This window comes from Hemitrygon akajei, chromosome 3, assembly GCF_048418815.1.
Source record: "Hemitrygon akajei chromosome 3, sHemAka1.3, whole genome shotgun sequence".
Taxonomy (NCBI): domain Eukaryota; kingdom Metazoa; phylum Chordata; class Chondrichthyes; order Myliobatiformes; family Dasyatidae; genus Hemitrygon; species Hemitrygon akajei.
This window is the reverse complement of record NC_133126.1, coordinates 147082790-147103763: the sequence shown is the minus strand read 5'-3', so window position 1 is coordinate 147103763 and position 20974 is coordinate 147082790. Positions and strand designations below refer to the sequence as shown.

Genomic DNA, 20974 nt, shown 5'->3' with positions numbered 1-20974 from the left:
TTGCAAAGGGGGGAGACGAGACTCAGGTCTTGGAGTTTAGAGATGAGTTTGCTATTAAATAGTATATTCCCCTCATTTGCACAATACAAACTAAATGTGAACTAAGTCTTCAGTTGTCACTAGGCTCCTGTCAAGTGGAAGTATTCATTTAAACAATATGGTAGCTACTAATTATGCTAATCAACCCTGCCTGCACTGGGAGTTGAAATGAACCAGTGTGGAATCTGATTCCACCTTCAGGCACTCCTGGAAATTTTTTAATTGAAGTATCTTATTCTACTTCTCAGTTTCCCATTCAGTCTTTGATTATACAATCTTTCTTTTGCCCTTATTATTTATTTTGCTGATTCTGTTTTGAATATAAATTCACCTACTCTGCTATTCGTTTTCAGTTCTCGTCTTGTTTGGTCGTATGTCCTTGTTAAGATGCACTGTAGCTTGTTAAATGCATTCAATCCAGGTGCCCTATTTCCCTCAATGCAAAATTCTCAGCAAGCAGAGGAAAAATGTGAAAACACAAGAGCAAATGTAGCTGAAAGTGGCACAATAAGATCCAGTGCCTTATAACAGTATTCTGCCCCTTTGTTCAAATGCAGTACTCTGTTACAGTAAAAATGGGGTCATTAACGTAGAAAAATTTGATTGAAATTGATATTGGAATTTTCTGATTGACTTTGTTTAATGGTTGCTGTTTTAGTAGACAAAAAGAAGGTTATTGCTTTTGTTGAACAAAGCAACCCAGGATAGATGGTTGCTTGGGTACCACTCTGCTATCTTGTTAAAGAATAATGGAAATTACTGTGTGTTTAATAGTTTCTTTGGTTTCTTTTAGAGTACTCTGAACATCGAAGTAGTGAAGAACGGATACACTGATCCAAACAACCTTAAGTTTGAAGAAATAAGAATTCTTGGCATGGAGACTATTCCAACATCAGTCAATATCACTCAGGATGCTCAAGTCACAATTTTACCACCTGAAAATATCAAGTATAGTGCAAAAACTAAGGTAATGCAAGCATCCTTATAATTGCAAAGTGGTTGATCTTTCATTTTGTTTTTGTTACTGCATGAGTTACTATATTTCTTCGGTGTAATAGGTAGTGACAACTTAATGTTGTTCCATTGGATCATTTTCAGAGCTAGTTAGTTGATTGCAGGCATAACACTGCACTCAAGCCTTGTGGCATCACAAGATTAGATTCAAAGTAAAAAAAAATTAACCTATGGGGGATGATGGTAACACCGAAAATTTGGATTCAACGTTGGCTTAGCGAGAGAAACCAGAGAGTGGTATCAGAATGGTGCCTCTCTGACTGGAGATCAGTGACTAACAGTGTGCTGCAAGGATCAGTGATAAGTCCATTGTTGTTCGTCATCTATATCAATGATTCAGATGATAATGTAGTTCAGCAAATATGTGGTTGACACCAAAATTGGGTAATAGTGGACAGCAAGGAAGGCCAACAATGCTTGCAGTGGTATTTGGACCAGCTAGAAAAATATGTTGAAAAGTTGTCGATGGGAGTTAATATGTACAAGTGTGAGGTGTTGCACTTTGGGAGGACAAATCGGGGTAGGACATACACAGTGAATGGTACTGCACTGAGGAGTGCAGTAGAAAGGGATCTGGGAACACAGATCATAATTCCTTGAAAGTGGCCTTACAAATAGGTTCATAAAGAGAAATTATGGAACATTGGCTTTCATAAATCAGAATATTGAGTACAGGAGTTGGGATGTTATGTTGAAGTTGTATAATATTTTGTTGAGACCAGTTTTGGAGTATTGTGTACATTTCTGTTGTCAACTTATCTACCTACAGGAAAAATATCAATAATATTAAAAGAGTACAGCAAAAATTTGCAAGGATTTACAAGGACATTACTAGGACTTGAGGACCTGAGTTATAGGGGAAGGTTGAATAGGTTAGACTTTATTCCCGGCAGGGCAGGAAAATAAGGGAGATTTGGTAGATATATACAAAATTATGAGTGGTATGGATAGAATTAATGCAAACAGGTTTTTCCACTCAAATTAGGTGAGACTAGAAGTAGAGGTCATCAGTTAAGGATGAAAGGTGAAATATTTCAAGGGAATTCTGAGGGGGACCTTCTTCACAGAGGGTGGTGAGAGTGTGGCAAAAGCTGCTGGCAGAAATAATGGATGCAGGTTCATTTACAACATGAAACTTGAATAAAGAGAAGTTTGGATATGTACATGGATGGGAATGGAATGGATTGCTGTTATCTGGGTGGGGGTCAATGGGACCAGGCAGAATAACAGGTCAGCATGGACTAGATGGGCTGAAGGGCTTATTTATGTAATGTACTACTCTATGATTCTAAATGCTTCAAAGTTAGTGTTTGTGTGTATGTGTGTGTAAGTACTGCTTGTAATATACAACTTAAGGTATGATAAATTCAATGTTACCCTTACTAAATTAATGTTAGTAAGATTGGTGTTATATCATTTTTATTGTGGACATTGTGTTTGAAACAACAGAATAATTAGAATTTTTCTGGAAAAAAATCAATATACTTCCTAAATTTTAACTTGCTTTAACAGGAAATCATGGGATGCAATTTGTTCTATAATTGTATACTCTAAAATATTTCCTTACATTCTTTTGTTCAATAAAGGGTTAAGATTGCTGTGACTGACAAACACTGAGTCACATGTAGGCTGTAAAAGTCTATGAATGGAGCAAACCTCCAGGAGAGAGAATCCAGGAGAACCCAAGAGTATCTCATTCTCGGGCCACAACGTTTTATACTTCTTCAACACAATAAATGATTAACTACAGTTTTGATTGCTTCAATCACCCACTTAACTTTAACATTTTGAATATAGTTAGGTAAATTTACAGAGGTATGGATTTGCAGTACTTACATATCTCAACTAGCAGAACTCCTTTGAATAATCAGTGCTGGTGTCTGTTTCCCCCTTTATTACAGTTTTGACTGATAGCCCTATTAATATACAACTATCTAGAAGGTTAAGTGACAAAGCAGATCTCTCCTGAACTGTGCCTTAAGTGGCAGGAACACATATTTAACAATGTAGTTTCAATGGAACAATACCTGAATGTCCCACAACCAAGGACTGATTTCACTAGCCACAAAGTATGAATTGGAAGCTAATTATGTACAGTTCCTTAACAAGATAATCTATCATTATATTGAATATATTATTTTATAAAATTGATGCACGTCTTTCAGCAATTGATCTTTTGTATGTATTAATCTATTTTGCCAGTGAAGAATACATTTTCCTAATATATACCATGACTTTATCATTACATTAATGTTAAAATTAAGGATATTTGTTTCGGTCCTCATAAGCTGGATTTCCTCTGTTACATAGGTTTTGTCAGGAAAAATAGTAAGGTGGAGTATCTCAACAATTTCTCTTTTGGTTCCTCCCACTTTCTCCAAACATAAGGTGTAGCCATGGGAACCTGCATGGGTCCCAACTATGCCTGCTTTTTCACTGGCTACATAAAACAATTGTTCCAAGTCTTCCCTAGTAATACTCTCCAACTCTTTCTGCGCTACATTGATGGCTGCATTGGTGCTGCTTCATGTGCTCATTCTGAGCTTGTCAATCCTGTCAACTTTCCCTCCATCTTCTACCCTGCCCTTAAATTCACTTGGTCCATTTCTGATACCTGCCTCCCCTTTCTTGGTCTTTCTTTGTTCATATATCTACTTTATATATCTACTTCATATATCTACTTTATATACCTACTGACTCCATGGCTATCTTGATTATAACTCTTTCTACCCAGTCTCCTGTAAAAATATCATTCCCTTTTCTCAACTTCTTCATCTCAGCTGCATCTGTTCCCAGGATGAGGCTTTCGAAGATGTTCTACTTTTCTAAAGAATCGGGTTTCCTTTTTTCCACCATTGATGCTGCCCTCACCTACATCTCCTACTTTTCCTGAACATCCGCCCTCATGCCATCTTACCACCATCTTATCAGGGATAAAGTTGCTCTTGTCTTCATTTACCACCCCATGAGTATCCACATCCAAAACAACATTCTCTGCAACTAACATCTCCAAAAAGATCCTATGACCAAACACATCTTGCCCGCTTTCTGCAGGGATTGCTCCATCTGTGAATCCCTTGTCCATTCATCCCACCCCACAAATCTCCCTCCTGGTAGTTATTCCTACAAGTGGGAAAAGTGCTGCCCCTGCTCATTCACCTCCTCCCTCACCTCCATTCAGGATCCCAAACAGTCCATCCAGGTGAGGCAGCACTTCACCTATCCAGTCTCACGATACAGCCTCATCTGTACTGGTGAGACCAAGCATAAATTAGGGGACAGCTTTCTTGAGCACTTTTTCTTCCTCTGCAGGATTTCCCAGTGGCCAATTATTTTAATTCCATCCCCCATTCCCATTCCGACATGTCGGTCTTTAGAGAAGGTTGGCCTTCACTAAAGCTATGACGAGGCCATTCCCAGGGTGAAGGAGCAGCACCTCACATTGCGTCTGATAGCCTCCGACCTGATGGCATAAATATCAATTTCTCCACCTTGTGGTAGTTATTCCCCATCATCCTTCCCCCTTTATCTATTCCACATATTGGCCTCTCCCATTTTACCTCTTCTCTTCTATCATCTGTGCCTGGTGCCACTCCTTCCTTTTTTCCTGTGCTGTACTCTCCTCTCCTGTCAGATTCCTTCTTTTCCAGCCCTTTACCATTTCCCACCTATTAGCTCCCAGCTTCTTACTTAGCTCCCCCCTCCCCAGCCACCTGTCAGCACCTATCAGCTTCTAACTTAAACTCCTTCCCCTCTGTCCACCTTACTAATCCGACTTCTTCCTCCTTCCTTTCCAGTCTTGACGAAGGGTCTCAGCCTGAAACTTCAACTGTTTGTTCATTTCTCTAGAAGCTGCCTGACCTCCTGAGTTCTTCCAGCGTTTTGTCTGTGTTGCTCTGAATTTCCCGCACCTGAAGAATCTGTTGTGTTTAAAGTGGAGTATCTGCTCACTGGGTTTTCGTTAAAGCAACATAATGTGAATATAGTGGCAGCAGCAGTACTTTCTGAGAACAATGACACGAACATTGGATATTGGAACTATGGCTATTATTAGTGATGGTACAGAGGTAAAGGAGGTAGATTATATAGTTATAGATATATATATATATATAGATAGATAGATATATAGGTAGATAGATTGCAGGTTCACCAATCAATTTTACTCAGCAAGACAACTATTTAATTTAAAACTATTGTGCACATCTTAGTCATACTGGACAACAGTTCACAATGTGAAAACCACTATTAGTAAAGCTACTAATGGTGGAGAATATGGACTAAATTCACCTTCATGATTTACCTGAGTGGGTGCTTTTGCAAAGTTTTTTTTAAAAAGAGCAGGAATATTGAATAGCCTGTCAAGAATCATATCAAAATAGGTGTTCAGAAGAAGTTATACTGAAGATTTCAGAACAAAATATTATTAAAGCAACAAAAAATAATCTTGATAATGCTTGAAAAGCAATAATTAAAACTGTTAACACTAATATTCTAACTAGGACAGTAATAATCGACCGCTAAATAAATGTTGAACTGAAAATATTTTTCTTTCCATAGGTTGCTCAGTTTATAGGTTTGCATCTTGCATTTGGAAAGTCATATTCAGTGCAGTGGACCTCTTCGAAGTTTGTAAGAGTGGACTGTTATCCAGAAGATAATGTAAATGAAACTCTCTGCAATGAGCAAGGCTGTATATGGGCTGTAAGTAATTCAAGAAAATGCATATTTTGAGAGGAGGAGAAAGCTGGTTGAACTTACACATATTTGCTTAAGTATTGTTAACCTTTGCAATGTGAGCCTGTCATTGTACCAGGTAAGGCTCTGAAAACTTTTGCCAACCAACTAGTGGGAGTATTCAAGGACATTTTCAACCTCTGCTACAGGGGAAAGTTTCCACTTGCTTCAAAAAGGCACCAATTATACCAGTGCCTAAGAAGAATAATGCCTTAATGACTATCCCGGTAGCACTCACACTGATAGTGATGAAATGCTTTGAGAGGTTGGTCATGACTAGACTGAATTCCTGCCTCATCAAGGACCTGGACCCATTGCAGTTTGCCTATTAACACAATAGGTCAATGGCAGATACAATCTTAATGGCTCTCCACACGGCTTTAGACCACCTGGACAACACAAACACCTATGTCAGGATGCTGTTCATTAACTATAGCTCAGCATTTAATACCATCATTTCCACAATCCTGATTCAGAAGTTGCAGAACCTGGGCCTCTATACCTCCCTCTGCAATTGGATCCTCAACTTCCTAACTGGAAGACCACAATCTATGCGGATTGGTGATAATATCTCCTCCTCGCTGACGATCAACACTGGCGCACCTCAGGGGTGTGTGCTTAGCCCACTGCTCTATACATGACTGTGTGGCTAGGCATAGCTCAAATACCATCTATAAATTTGCTGACGATACAACTATTGTTGGTAGAGTCTTAGGTGGTGATGGGAGGGTGTACAGGAGTGCAATATGCCAACTAGTGGAGTGGTGCCGCAGCAACAATCTGGCACTCAAGATCAATAAGATGAAAGAGCTGATTGTGGACTTCAGGAAGGGTAAGATGAAGGAACACAACCAATCCTCATAGAGGGATCAGAAGTGGAGAGAGTGAGCAGTTTCATGTTCCTGGGTGTCAAGGTCTCTGAAGATCGAACCTGGTTCAAGTATATAGATGTATTTATAAAGAAGGCAACACAGTGACTATACTTCATTAGGAGTTTGAAGAGATTTGACATGTCAACAAATACACTCAAAAACTTTTGTAGATGTACCATGGAGTGCATTCTGACAGGCTGCATTACCATCTGGTATGGGAGGGAGGGGCTACAGCACAGGACCGAAAGAAGCTGCAGAAGATTGTAAATCTAGTCGGCTCCATCTTGGGTATTAGGCAACAAAGTACCCAAGATGTCTTCAGGGAGTGGTGTCTCTGAAAGGCAGCGTCCATTATTAAGGAACTTCAGCATCCAGGGCATGCCCTTTTCTCACTGTTACCATCAGGTAGGAAGTACTGAAGCCTGAAGGCACACACTCAGCAATTCAGGAACAGCTTCTTTCCCATCACCATCCAATTCCTAAATGGACATTGAACCCTTGTACACTACCTCACTTTTTTAAAATATACAGTATTTCTGTTTTTGCATGTTTTTGAAAAATCTATACAATGTACGTATACTGTAATTGATTTATTTATTTAATATTGTTTTTTATTTTATTTATTATTATATTTTTCTGTACTATGTTATGTATTGCATTGAACTGCTGCTGATAAGTTAACAAAGTTCACATCACATGCCAGTGATAATAAACCTGATTCTGATATTCTTGAAATTCTATCTTGTAGCTTCCAAAATGAAACATAAAAGTAATTACTTATCAGTTGCATTTCTGTAGGCAAAAAACTGGAATTCAAAAGTCAAAGTTTCACACCATCTACCAGGAAAACTGCTTCCATGGTTTCAGGCTGCAGTTGAAGACAATTGTCAAGTAGTATCTAATGTCTTACATACATCATTTTGTGGTTTCTAACTAACTAGCTGTTGCCAAGGTAATCAAAGATTTCTTGTGCATCCAACAGATGTATGTTTTGCAAGGAGCACTCAGAGCTCCTCTGGTAGAACAATTACCCAATAGTTCTGCACAGCATGGTTCCCAAAATTCAGATACAGATGTCAGGTTTGCTTTGACTGTGCAGATCACTGGGGTAATATGTGAAGGATCAAATCACATCTTTGCAGTGTCTTCAGTGATGAACATTTAATGCAGCAAAGGAAATCTTTGCAGAGTGATTCAATCTCAACACAGAAAAGATCTACAAAGGTTGTGGCCAGAACTTGAGGGCTTGAGCTAAGAGGAGAGACCTGGATAGACTAGCACTGTTTTCCCTGCAGTGAAGGAGCTGATTTATACTTGTGCGTATGGGCTATGCTGTAGACCTGATTTTTCTCTTCTGTGTAGGCTCTATGCTGTAGCGAGCATGCATTGGTGTGCACCAAAACACTAGTTGGCGGTAGGGTTTCTATGCCACTGTGTTGAGTTTCTTCATGAGAGACATGGACGAAGAAATGTATTTCAAACATTTTCGAATGTCGGCAGGTAGATTTGATGATTTGGTTCATCTATTTTGCATCGGTGTACAGACATGGCGGAGAAGAAGCAACCGGAAATGCGTAGGAAGAAATGCAATGCTACCAAGCGGACCAATCACAGTTGTTGCGGTCTGCGTCACTGCAATGCGTAAGTTACATCTTCAGGGAGGTGCACGTCACCCTACGGCGTAGGGTACGCGGTACCTACGGCTCAGATGTGACGCACAAGTTTAAATCAGCCTCAAGAGATGACCTTATAGAGGTTTATAAAATCCTGAGGGCTTTCGCTAAGTGGATGATCACAGTCTTTTTACCAGGCTAAGGGAGTGTGCAACTAGAGGGCTTAAGTTTAAGGTGAGAGGAGCGTGATTTAATGGGGACCAGAAGGACACAGTTTTCATGTAGAGGGTAGTGGATATATGGAATGAACTGCCAGAAATGGTGGTATGGATGGGAAAAATTACAATGTTTAAAAGATATTTGGATAGGTTTCATAGGTATAGAGGTTTGGAGGGATAATAGGTCAAACTTAGGTGAATGGAATTACCGGTAGCTCAGGAATGAATGGAGCCAAAAGGCCTGATTCTGTGCTATATGACACTGTGATTCTTTTTATTAAAGGTTTATTTGAAGAAAAAGGTAAAATGTGAGAATGGCTTGCATAGTTCTAACAAGATCATGTTTTAACAGATAATTGCACACTATTACTAATTGTGTTTGCAAAGTTATCATTGTTTTTGATTATATCATAAAAAATTAGGCAGGACTTGCAGTGCTTGGCATGATGGTTTAGGTGAGGCTCTGTACTATGTTTATTTAATTTGGTTGGCTATGACTTTTCTGAACTATTGTTCCTGGTTCAGGGAGGAATAACCCCCTTTCATGAGTTGCAGTTAGAGAGCAAATTTTACCTCAGTTCCAGAATATGTAAGTTCCTTTTAACTCTTTTAAATTAGCAATACCAGGGCATCATTACACACAATAGCATTCTTCATGGTGTATGATAGTATGCACCTTACTACAGGTGCTTAGTTAGGTTTGTGTGATTCCTTTTATCCTAAAGGCTCCGGTTAGCTCATCAGATAACTGAAGAGGGCACCCTGGTGTATGGTGCAAGCAACATCTGGTTCGCCACTGACTTCCAGGAAAGACTGGATGGGAGCCAAGATAGGTCAATCATGCTATAAAGACAGCTGACCTCCAGAAAGACTGGCATGGGAGCACAAGGCTAGCAATCTAGTGTGTAGCACTCACAAGAGGGCACCATACAAGCTATGGTTGAACTAAATATACATACCCCCAGAGTCTCCCGAGAGGGGGAAGAATGAGAGACTCAATAGATCAGATATAATGGCAATGGCCAGGACTGGAAACCCAATAATGAAAGGACTCAAGCAAACAACACTGACCGGGAAGGCATTCATTACAAAGTGCCATTGCAGCAAAATCTGCAATAACATCGAAGAGTTGAAGACAGACCAAAGAACGTTCAGTTGTGGAACGAAGGCAACTCAAGTGCAACACACGGACTCAACATCTGATGGGACAACGGTGAACTCCAGCCAGGATGCACCCCACAGAGCTGAAGATCTCTCTGCACCTGAGCCACCCCAGTGCCAAAGAAGGGACCAAGTGAGTGCCCTGTCTGACATCCTGAATCTATTTATTCATCAAGGAGAAGGAGGATCAGATGGCCCAGATCATTGGGCAATGTATCTTGGAGGCAGTTGGATGACAACCTGGATTACAGCTTGGAAGATAATTTGACAGAACTGTCTACAGGAAAATCGATTCCCTCACAACCATTATGTTAAACTTTGCTAAAGAGCGATTCAGCCCATTGGAGATCTTAAACCATCTCAGCAGCCACACAGCAGGGAAAGGGAGATTCGCCACCTAAGAAGTGAGATAAAGCACCTGAACAACAATTCTAAAACTGTTCATCTGACAAAAAAGAAGGTAGAATTTCTATGGGACTCATACAGCGATCCCTGTATGAATCAGGGACTACACTCCGAAAGTCCCCCAACTAAGAATCCCAACAACTGAGCTGAACATGGCAGAACCCACATGGCAGGAGGTCCAGCATGTCATCAAGAGAACAAAGTCATCTGCTGCCCCAGGACCACGTTCTACACACTACAAGGTATATAAGCAATGCCCCAAACTCTGCTGGAGGTTGTGGAAGATAATGAGGAAGATTTAGACCTAAGGCTCTATCCCATCAAGCTGGAAAATAGCTGAAAGATGCTTTGTTCCTGAGGAAGAAGATACCTCCACATTCACCCAGAGTAGGTAAATCTCTCTCCTTAGCATGGAGAGCAAGATATTCTTCTCAGTGCTTGCGAGAAGGCTGACCTCTTACTTAATGGAGAACCACTATATCAACAATTCCATTCAGAAAGGTGGCATCCTGGGTTTTTCTGGGTGCCTTGAACACAGCTCAATATTCAGCCAATTGATCCGCAAGGCCAGTCAGAGAAAGGCAACCTAACAGTCATCTGGTTAAACCTAGCCAATGCCTACAGATCAATTCCACACATCCTCATCGATGTTGGCCTGGACCACTACCATATCTCAATAGTAAAGTAAGTCATGATCACCAGCTACCTTAGGAAGTTTCAACTTCGCTTCACTTCAGCGCACTATAGGAGTGCACTATAGGCAAGACCTCCAAAAAGGGATTTTACTGGACTGTACCATCTCCCCCATCTTGTTTGTCATGGGTAGGAACCTCCTCATATCAACAGCAGCAAATGTAACCCGAGGCCCAGTGTTGGAGCCCGGCATTCAACAACCTGAAATATGGGGATTCATCAGAGTACTCACTGTAACCCATGTCCAAGAAAGGTGGGTTTTGGAAACACTGGACGATCTTGCTATCTAGTCTAGGATGACATCCAAGGCCAGGAAGTCCAAATGCATGGTGATCAAAATAGGGCAAAGTTACTAGCAAGTTCAGTCTTCAAGTACAGGAAGAAGTCATTCCATCCATAGAGGACAACCTAGTGAAGTGTCTTGGAAAGTGATTTAATACAGCAATGACGAACAGTGCTACCATCACTGACACTGTAAAGTGGACTGAAGAGTGGTTGAGAAGATTAACAAAACTGGACTCCCTGGCAAATTTAAGACATGGCTGTACCAACATAGTCTTCTGCCTCTGGCTTTTCACAGTGTGCGTGTTTCCCATGACCACAGTAGAAGGCTTTGAAAGAAAAGTCAACAAGCACCTACAGAGGTGTTTTGGAATTCCTCAAATTTTTCTTCAGTGGGGCTCTACATATGATCAGGCCAGCAACAGCTCCCATTGTCATTGACAGTAGAGGAGTTCAGGTTGGCAAAGTGTAGAGTTGTTTTAACACTCAGGGGTTCCAATGACAAGCTAACAAACCAAGCAGGAGTCACAACAAGAGGACGAAAGTGGGCCACCAGCTCAGCCATAGACCAGGCAGTGAGCTCCCTGCAATTGAGAGACATCATCGGCAAACCATGAAAAGCCTCGGCTCTGCACACTTCCAATGATGGGGGAGTGCAAGTGTGAGGGATAGGTGTGGCATGGTCCAGCAGAGGTACGGAATTGCAAGGATAAAAGGTGCGCTTCAAAAGCAGTGGAGTTGGGGTCACAGGGCCCCTGGACGAAGTAGGCTCTTCCCAAACACAAGATCTCTTGGGCAGAGCTTTGGAGACTGAAGTCTTTCTGCATTTCTTTCCTCCTGCAGTCTGTGTATGACACACTCCTTACACCATCACAGCTGCACAGCTGGGGGCTGAGAGAGGATCCTAACTGCAAGCTTTGTGGTCAGTGGGGTTCACTGGCACACATACTGTCAGGATGCAAAACAGCTTTAACACAAGGACGGTATAGGTGGCTCCATGACAAGGCCCTGCTGCCCCTTGCTGAAGCACTGGAGCGGGAGAGGTGTGAAAAGAGACTGGCTGGCAGAGAGACGAACAGGGCAGTTACTTTCATCTAGGAGACAGCGACACCAGTCATATCAAAGAGGTCTAAATCTAATTGGTTGAAAACTGCCAAATCATGGGAGATGAGGGTCGATGTGTGGAGGAAGCTGTAGTTTCCGGAGGTGGTGCCAACCACACTTCATCCAGACATTGTACTGTGGTACACCGAAGACAGGGAAATCATGTTGATGGAGCTCTCCATGAGAACATGGGAGCAAGGATGCAAGGAGACTCACAAGAGGAAGAGCCTGAAGTATGAGTCCTTAACCCAGGAGTGCAGGGACAAAGGATGGCTATTCCCCATCTATTTCAGCAATAGAAGGTTCCCGGTGAGCTTGGCAAGGAGTTTGCTATCTGTGCTGGGCTTTGATGAAAAGAGCAAGAACCAAGCAGCTCGCAGGATGTGGCAGAAAGCAATAGAGTGTCTTGCCAGATATGAAGCAGGGGAGAGGAGTTGAGCTGGAAGTCAGGAGCAGATGGGCAGTGACTCAGTCAACACTGCTGACCCGCTAACTGGAGAGTGTAGTGGATAAATGTTGAAACACTCTGTGAAGGTTGGGCACCACGTGAATACATCTGCTCCTGGTCAAATAATAGTCCTATCCTTATTACTGTACCTATTTTTCTAATGTGGTGGTCATAGCTGCACAGAGCTCTGCACAATAGGTTTCTGTAAGAAGGAAGGGAACAAGTTAGTGGCAGTCCTGTGAAGTGTTTAAAGAATTGCCTGCCCTGAGTGAATAATTGGCAAAGAAAAAGTAAAGTTGTGAAATAACAGTTGGAAAATCAATGTAACCATCAATATGGAGAAAATAAGGTGTTATATAGTTTGTATCTTTAAAGTTCTATCACAGAATGGAGGTGCCATCTCTCAAGGTTAATGTTCATTTCTCAAATCCAGTACCTTCACATCTGGAGGTCCTACTGCACTCTGGTGTCAGATTGTATTATGTTTGGCAAATCCAGAAAATTAAACCAATGGAAAGGATGGGAATCTAAAATGTGAGTCTAACTTTGGTTTTCCTTTAAGCAATATCTGCCTGTATGACTCGGTGGCATAATGATGTATGCCGTTTACATACTTTTACATATAAACCACAATACAATATGTTAACAACAAAGAATGCTTAATTAAATGATATGTTTACAATACTACTTGAATATTACTGAAGTATTAAATACACATTAGATTGGGTCTCAGGGTCATACCACAACCAGATCACATAGCAGGTTTGCTTCTCCTGTGTAGATTGGTGAACCAGAGTGGATTTCTAAAATAGAAATCTAATAGTTAAAATTAACTATGAAACTATGTGTTTAGATTTATAGCAATTTAATGAAATAAGTGAATTTAAATGTCTTAAGTCAAGGTCAATTTTGTACACATGCCTTTGGACCAGTAGTATATACCCATGGAATGCTACTACAGTAACATAACTAGTGTTGCCATACACCCATGAATAAGAGACTAAGGAAAGCAGGGAAGGAGAACATCACAAACACAAGGAAATCTGCAGATACTGGAAATCCAAAACAACACACACAAAATGCTGGAGGAACTCAGTAAGTCCAGCAGCATCTATGGAAAAGAATAAACAGTCAATGTTCTGGAGCAAGACTCTTCTTCAAGACTGAGAAGGAAGGGGAAAGATGCCAGAATAAAAAGTTGGGGTGAGGAAAAGAGGCTAGCTGGAAGGTGATAGATGAAGCCAGGTGAGTGGCAAAGGTCAAGGGCTGGAGAAGAAAGAATGTCATAGGAGCAGAGAGTGGACTATAGGAAAAAGGGAAAGAAGAGGGGACCTAGGGGAAAGTAATAGGAGAGTATCATGTGTGTAAAGAGTCAAGAAGTTTAATATTCATACAATGACTTTATCTTTCCTTTATGTAAATGAGCAAATAATAAAGATTTTAGATTAATACAAATGAAAATAAGATTGGTGATCTACAGTAGATCTTTAATTGAATGGGATGGATGAAAGTACTCATGCCCATGATAGGTTTTATTCTTTTTAAGAGTTTGAACAATGGATAGAGAAATGCTTGTGGAATTTCATCAGTGATTCTATGCAGGGCCAATGTGTCCTTAGTCTGGCTGATGTGTAAAAGTATTGTTTTTCATTAGTGAAATAATTATCAATAAACTAAAATATGTGAAACATATAATAAATCCTGCAAAAATAGATAATAGTTCAAATATTACTGAAGTTATTGTTGAGGAAGACAAAAGCACACAGTTAGATTCATGAATGTGCTCTATACCATCTACAGCAAAAGTATATATTTTCTTTCAATTTATATGAAATTTGAATTTTATTCTTTTGCAGAGTTCTGCCAATCAAGGTGAGCCTTGGTGTTTCTATGAACATGATTATGGTTACATAATAAATAAAGTTAAAGAGATTCGGCAAACACCAAATGGTATCAGTGTTGAAATTAAAAGGAATACAGCATATCCAAAGCGTTACAGTGGCCAAACACCAACAATCGAAACCCTCAAAGTTCAAGTCACATTCTTAAATGACAGTATGTTGAATTTCAAGGTAAGATTCATATGACTGTACAAAACCCAAGGGGTTTTGAAAGTATATTGTTAAACAGAAATTGAGCATTGCTGGGAACAATTAAGTGGCACATTATAGCAATGCAATATAGCAAGTTATTAAGGTTATTTCAATTGCTATATTTGATGCACCGTCAATGACTCACTCTGAGATGTAAGAAGCGAGATATCGGCTTTTATTGACTGGAAGAATGAACAACACTACATCCTGGAGAATGAGGCCGGGCTCAGGTCTCAATTGCCTTTATACAGGGGTCTGTGGGAGGAGCCACAGGAGCAGTCAGCAGGGATCTGTGGGAGGAGCCACAGGAGCAGTCAGCAGGGGTCTGTGGGAGGAGCCACAGGAGCAGTCAGCAGGGGTCTGTGGGAGGAGCCACAGGAGCAGTCCAGACAGGTATATGTAGTTCACCACATTCACCCCCCCTTTGTTTTAAAAAGAGTCCCCAGGTGGTGAAGTTTCTTACAAGTATATTTACAGGTTAAGTCTATCAGGTGGTCGAATCTGTCGCTGCGATCTACGTAGCTCCGGCTGCGATTGCACAGGTGCCGGAGGTGGTGATTGCACAGGTGCCGGAGGTTGTGCTGGTTCTGGCCTAACTGCAGGTGTCAGGGATCCCTCACGTGTGTGCGAGGCGCCTGGAATATACGCGTACGAGATGCCTGGTACATGAGTGTCGTGAGGAGTCTGTGTGGGGCACGGTGTGTGCGGTGTCACCTCGGGTACAGGGTTCATAGTTACCGTGGAGTGTACGGGGTAGTGGTCTGCTGCTCCTGCGGGCGCCAGGTCGCGGACGGAGACCGTGTCCTCCCGCCCATCAGGTAAGACCACGTAGGCATACTGGGGGTTCGCATGTAGAAGGTGAACCCTCTTGACCAGCGGGGAGTATTTATTACTCCTCACATGTTTCCGGAGCAGCACTGGCCCTGGGGACGTCAGCCAAACTGGTAGGGTGGTCCCAGTGACAGACTTCCTGGGAAAAGAGAATAGGCATTCGTGAGGGGTGGCATTGGTGGACGTACATAACAGGGAGCGGATAGAGTGGAGTGCCTCAGGGAGGACCTCCTGCCATCGAGAGACCGGCAACCCTTTTGACTTAAGGGCTAAAAGTGTGGCCTTCCACACTGTGGCATTCTCCCTCTCCACCTGTCCATTCCCCCGGGGATTGTAACTCGTGGTTCGACTAGTAGCAAAGCCTCTAGCTAGCAGGTACCGGCGCAGCTCGTCACTCATAAAGGAGGACCCTCTATCACTGTGGATATAGCAGGGATATCCGAACAGAGTGAAGAGCTGGCGCAGGGCCTTTATGACGGACATGGTAGTGGTGTCGGGGCAGGGAATGGCAAAGGGGAATCGCGAGTACTCGTCAATAATATTGAGAAAGTAGACATTGCGGTCGGTGGAGGGAAGGGGGCCGTTAAAGTCAACACTCAGTCGCTCAAAAGGGCGGGTGGCCTTGACAAGTTGCGCCGTGTCAGGACGGTAGAAGTGCGGTTTGCACTCAGCACAGATTTGGCACTCCCTGGTCATCGTCCTGATGTCCTCCAGGGAGTACGGCAGGTTCCGGGCTTTAACGAAATGGTAAAATCGGGTGACCCCCGGATGGCAAAGATGTGCATGAAGGGCATACAGCTGGTCGAGCTGTGCGCTAGCACACGTTCCCCGGGATAGGGCATCAGGGGGCTCATTGAGTCTGCCAGGCCGGTACAGGATATCATAATTGTAGGTGGAGAGTTCTATTCTCCACCACAAAATTTTATCATTTTTGATTTTGCCCCGCTGTTGGTTGCTGAACATGAACGCAACTGAGCACTGGTCGGTCAGCAAGGTGAACCTTTTGCCGGCGAGATAGTGCCTCCAGTGCCTAATAGCTTCCACTATGGCCTGGGCTTCTTTCTCCACCGCAGAGTGCCGAAGCTCAGAGCCTTGAAGGGTACAAGAAAAGAATGCTACTGGCCTGACTTCCTGATTGAGGGTAGCAGCAAGCGCGAAATCGGAGGCGTCACTCTCTACTTGGAAGGGAATGGTCTCGTCCACCGCATGCATCTTTGCTTTGATAATGTCCCCTTTAATGCGGCTGAAGGCCGCGCAGGCCTCAGCAGAGAGGGGAAAAGTGGTAGACTTGACCAGGGGGCGGGCCTTGTCTGCGTAATGGGGGACCCATTCGGCGTAATAGGAAAAAAAACCCAGCCACCGTCTGAGGGCTTTGAGAGTGGTGGGAAGAGGGAGTTCTAACAGGGGGCGCATACGGTCGGGATCAGGGCCAATGAACCCGTTTTCCACGAGATACCCAAGGATAGCAAGTCGGGTGGTTCTGAACACACACTTGTCCCTGTTATAAATAAGGTTCAAAGCTTCGGCCACTTGGAAAAATTGTTGGAGGTTGGCGTCGTGATCTGACCAGTCGCGACCACAGATGGTGATGTTATCTAGATAGGGAAATGTGGCCTTCAGGTTGTACTGGTCCACCATCCAGTCCATTTCCCTCTGGAAGACTGAGACACCATTAATGACACCAAATGGGATGCGCAGGAAGTGATAGAGCCTGCCGCCCGCCTCGAAGGCGGTGTAGGGGCAGTCCTCTGGGCGGATGGGGAGCTGGTGATAAGCGGATTTCAGATCTATTGTCGAGTACACCTTGTACTGAGCTATCTGGTTAACCATATCCGCGATGCGGGGTAGGGGGTACGCGTCAAGCTGCGTGAACCTATTGATGGTCTGACTATAGTCCACAACCATCCTATTTTTCTGCCCAGTCCGAACAACAACCACCTGGGACCGCCAAGGGCTTGTGCTTGGCTCAATGATCGCCTCCCCGAGCAGCCGCTGCACCTCTGACTGAATGAAGGCCCTGTCCCCCGCGCTGTACCTCCTGCTTTTAGTCGCCACCGGTTTACAGTCGGGGGTCAGGTTGGCGAACAGCGATGGGGGAGGGATCTTGAGGGTGGAGAGGCTGCAAGTAGTGTCAGTAGCACAGCTATCGGCATGCTGCTGGGTGGGACGTGTGATTTGATGTGTATGTGTGTGCGGTAACGGGGTATATGGTGAAGTCCCACCAAACTGAGGATTCCTGACAGTGAGCGGTGGGAGGGGCCCGTCATATGCCATAGTCACACTTTCGAGGTGGCTCTGGAAGTCGAGCCCAATAGCACAGGTGCGCACAGTCGAGGCATGACCAGGAGCGCAAAGTTCCGATGTTCTGTGCCCTGCACCATCAATGTCGCTACACAACCCATCCGGATGTCTGTGGAATGCGACCCAGAAGCCAAGGTGATCCTGTGACTTACCGGCCGTGTCACGAGTCCACAGCGTTGCACTGTGTCCGGGTCAATAAAACTCTCAGTGCTGCCCGTGTCAAACAGGCAGCTAGTCCTGTGTCCCTCCACCAGGATGTCCATCATTGACCTTGCAAGCTGGTGCGGAGCGCTTTGGTCGAGGGTTACGGTGGCCAGAGTTGAAATGCCGTCTTGGTGCCCGGTAAACACCGGTGAGTCGGGGGCGGGGCATGGTGACGCCAGCAAAGATGGCTGCCCACATCTGGGCATGCAAGATGGCGGCCCCCACGTCTCACACGGGTAGGTAGGGGTGGGGCATGGTGACGCCGGCAAAGCTGGCTGCCCACATCCGGGCATGGAAGATGGCGGCCCCCACGTCTCAAACGCAGCGCTGCTCGACCCCGCGCGCGGTTTAGACTTACAGGCTCTGGCGAAATGGCCCGGTTTTCCGCAGCTGGAGGTCGCTTCTCGAGCTGGGCAACGGTTTCGAGGATGTTTCTCAAGCCCACAGAAATAACACAGCTTTCGCTTGGTCGGGTTTGGGGAGTGTGTGGAACCGCAACTGGCAGCGGTGTTGGCGAATTCACTCGCGGGAAACGGTGGCGGCGGAGTCGGAGGTGTCCACGGAACCGGCAGGGAATCGTGCAGCTGGACAGCGTCAGCATTGTGCAGAGCAGCCTCCAGTGTGTCGGCAGTCTCGATCGCCGAGCGTAAGGTGAGATCAGCATTTTCCAGCAGCCGCTGGCGCACATACACTGACCTAATTCCTGTAACAAAGGTGTCTCATACCAAGAGTTCCGCATGCTGTTCCGCCGCGAGCGTTTTGCAGTCACAAGTCCGCACGAGTGCCTGTAGAGCTCGGAGAAATTCGGCGGACGACTCCGCAGGGTGCTGTCTGCGCGTGGCCAAGCGATGTCTGGCATAGACGGCGTTCACCGGCTGCAGGTACTGTCTTTTGAGGGGGTCAAGTGCCCCTTCGTAGGTCGAGAGGTCCCTGATGAATGAACAAACTTTTGGGGCGACTCGCGAGAGGAGAATTCTGTGCCTAACAGCGGGGTCAGTTGCACGAACCTCCTCCAAGTATGATTGGAAGCATGCAAGCCAGAGTTCAAAGGCAAGAGCTGCTTCAGGGTCTTGGGGGTCCAAATCCAATCTTTCCGGATGTAAAACGGTTTCCATGTTTTAACTTCCAGTCAATAAAATTGATGCACCATCAATAACTCACTCTGAGACGTAAGAAGCGAGATATCTGCTTTTATTGACTGGAAGAATGAACAACACTACATCCTGGAGAATGAGGCCAGGCTCAGGCCTCAATCGCCTTTATACAGGGGTCTGTGGGAGAAGCCACAGGAGCAGTCAACAGGGGTCTGTGGGAGGAGCCACAGGAGCAGTCCAGACAGGTATATGTAGTTCACCACAATATTATTCCTGTGACTTTGAATAACAAAAGTAACAATAAGGTGAGAAGACCACTATTGACTGAGTTCTAATTTGAGCAGATTATTTCGTTACTAATCACATTTAACACCATTCTGGCCATCCTCTCATTTGTCGACGTATAGCTGTTCAAAGGCCAAGAGCCATCAAATCCTCCACATACAGTAACCGTCTCAATCCCAGTCTTGTGAACGTCCGCTGGACCCCCTTCAATGCCTGCACATCGTCTCTCAGATATGGGACTTAAAACTCCTCACATGTTCCAAATATGGTCTGACCACCACTTTATAAAAGCCTCAGTGTTACATCCTTACTTTTATATTCAAGTCCTTTGAAAATTAATGTTACTGTTGCTTTTTCCTTCCTTCCTACCAACTTAACTTGCAAGCTAACTTTTAGGGGTTCCTGCACTAAGACTCTCAAGTCCTTTTGCACTTCTTGACAATAAGTGAAGAAAATAATCTATACCTTTATTCCTTCTGCTGAAGTGCAAGGCTCTACACTTTACCACACTGTATTCCATCTGCCACTTATTTTCCTGTTCTTCCAATCTGTCGAAGTTCTTCTGCAGACTCTTTGCTTCATCAGTACTAGCTGTCCACCCAGCTAATTTTTTTTTATTGTTTGCAAACTTGGCCACAGAGCTATCAATTCCATCATCGAAGTCACCCCCGTGGAACAGCACAAGACACTAGCAGACAACCAGAAAAGGGCCCCTTTGTTCCTACTCTTTTCCTCCTGCCGGTCAGCCAGTCTTCTATCCATTTTGACTTACTAGTCTTACAGACAATTCCAGAATCTAGTAATTGTTGAGAAATTACTAATAGTGCCTTCACAACTTCTTTTGCTATCTGTTTCAGAACCCTGGGGTGTAGATCATCTGGTCCAGTTGACTTATCTACTTGCAGATCTTTCAGCTTCCCAAGCACCTTCTTCTTAGTAATACTGACTACAATCACTTCTGACCCTCACACATCTGAATTTTTGGCATGCTATACGTATCTTTCACAATGAAAACTTATTCAGTTCATCCTCCTTTTCTGTAGTTCCCTTTATTCCATTGTAAAAGATACATCAAATTTTATCTTCTCTTTTTCAAACTGCATGATGAATTCTATCATATTATGATCCTTTACTTTCAGCTCTATAATCAAATGTAATTCATTGCACAATACCCAGCACAGAATAACCTTTCCTCTAGGGGCTCAACCACATGCTTCTCTAAAAAGCCAACCCGCAGGCAAGCTACAAGTTCCTTCCCTCAGAATTCAGCACCAACCTGATTTTCCCAATCTACCTGCATATTGAAACCCCCATGACTATTGTAACTTTGCCTTTTTTCATGCCTTTTTTAATCTCCCATAATAATTTATGTCCCACATCCTGGCTACAGTTTGGAGTCCTGCATATAGCTCCCAACAAGGTCTTTTTGCACTTTCTTAGCTCCACCTTTAAGGATTCTACATACCAAAGGAAGTATATTCACTTGAAACTGCAGTTAATTCAGAAACTGCAGATGCTGAAAATCTGAAATTACAGCAAAAAATGCAGGAAGTACTCAGCAGAGCCCAACTGATAAAACGGTA

General features: G+C 43.6%; 1 protein-coding gene across 3 annotated transcripts in view; it reads left to right on the top strand.

The window, feature by feature from the left end:
• si (sucrase-isomaltase) overlaps positions 1-20974 on the top strand; it is a 185206-nt gene that overhangs the window by 96385 nt on the left and 67847 nt on the right. For all 3 annotated transcript variants that reach the window (XM_073041017.1, XM_073041016.1, XM_073041015.1), the window contains 3 exons: positions 833-1006; positions 5611-5754; positions 14440-14655. In XM_073041017.1, coding sequence (XP_072897118.1) covers positions 833-1006; positions 5611-5754; positions 14440-14655 — 534 coding nt within the window. The remainder of the gene's footprint in view (positions 1-832; positions 1007-5610; positions 5755-14439; positions 14656-20974) is intronic.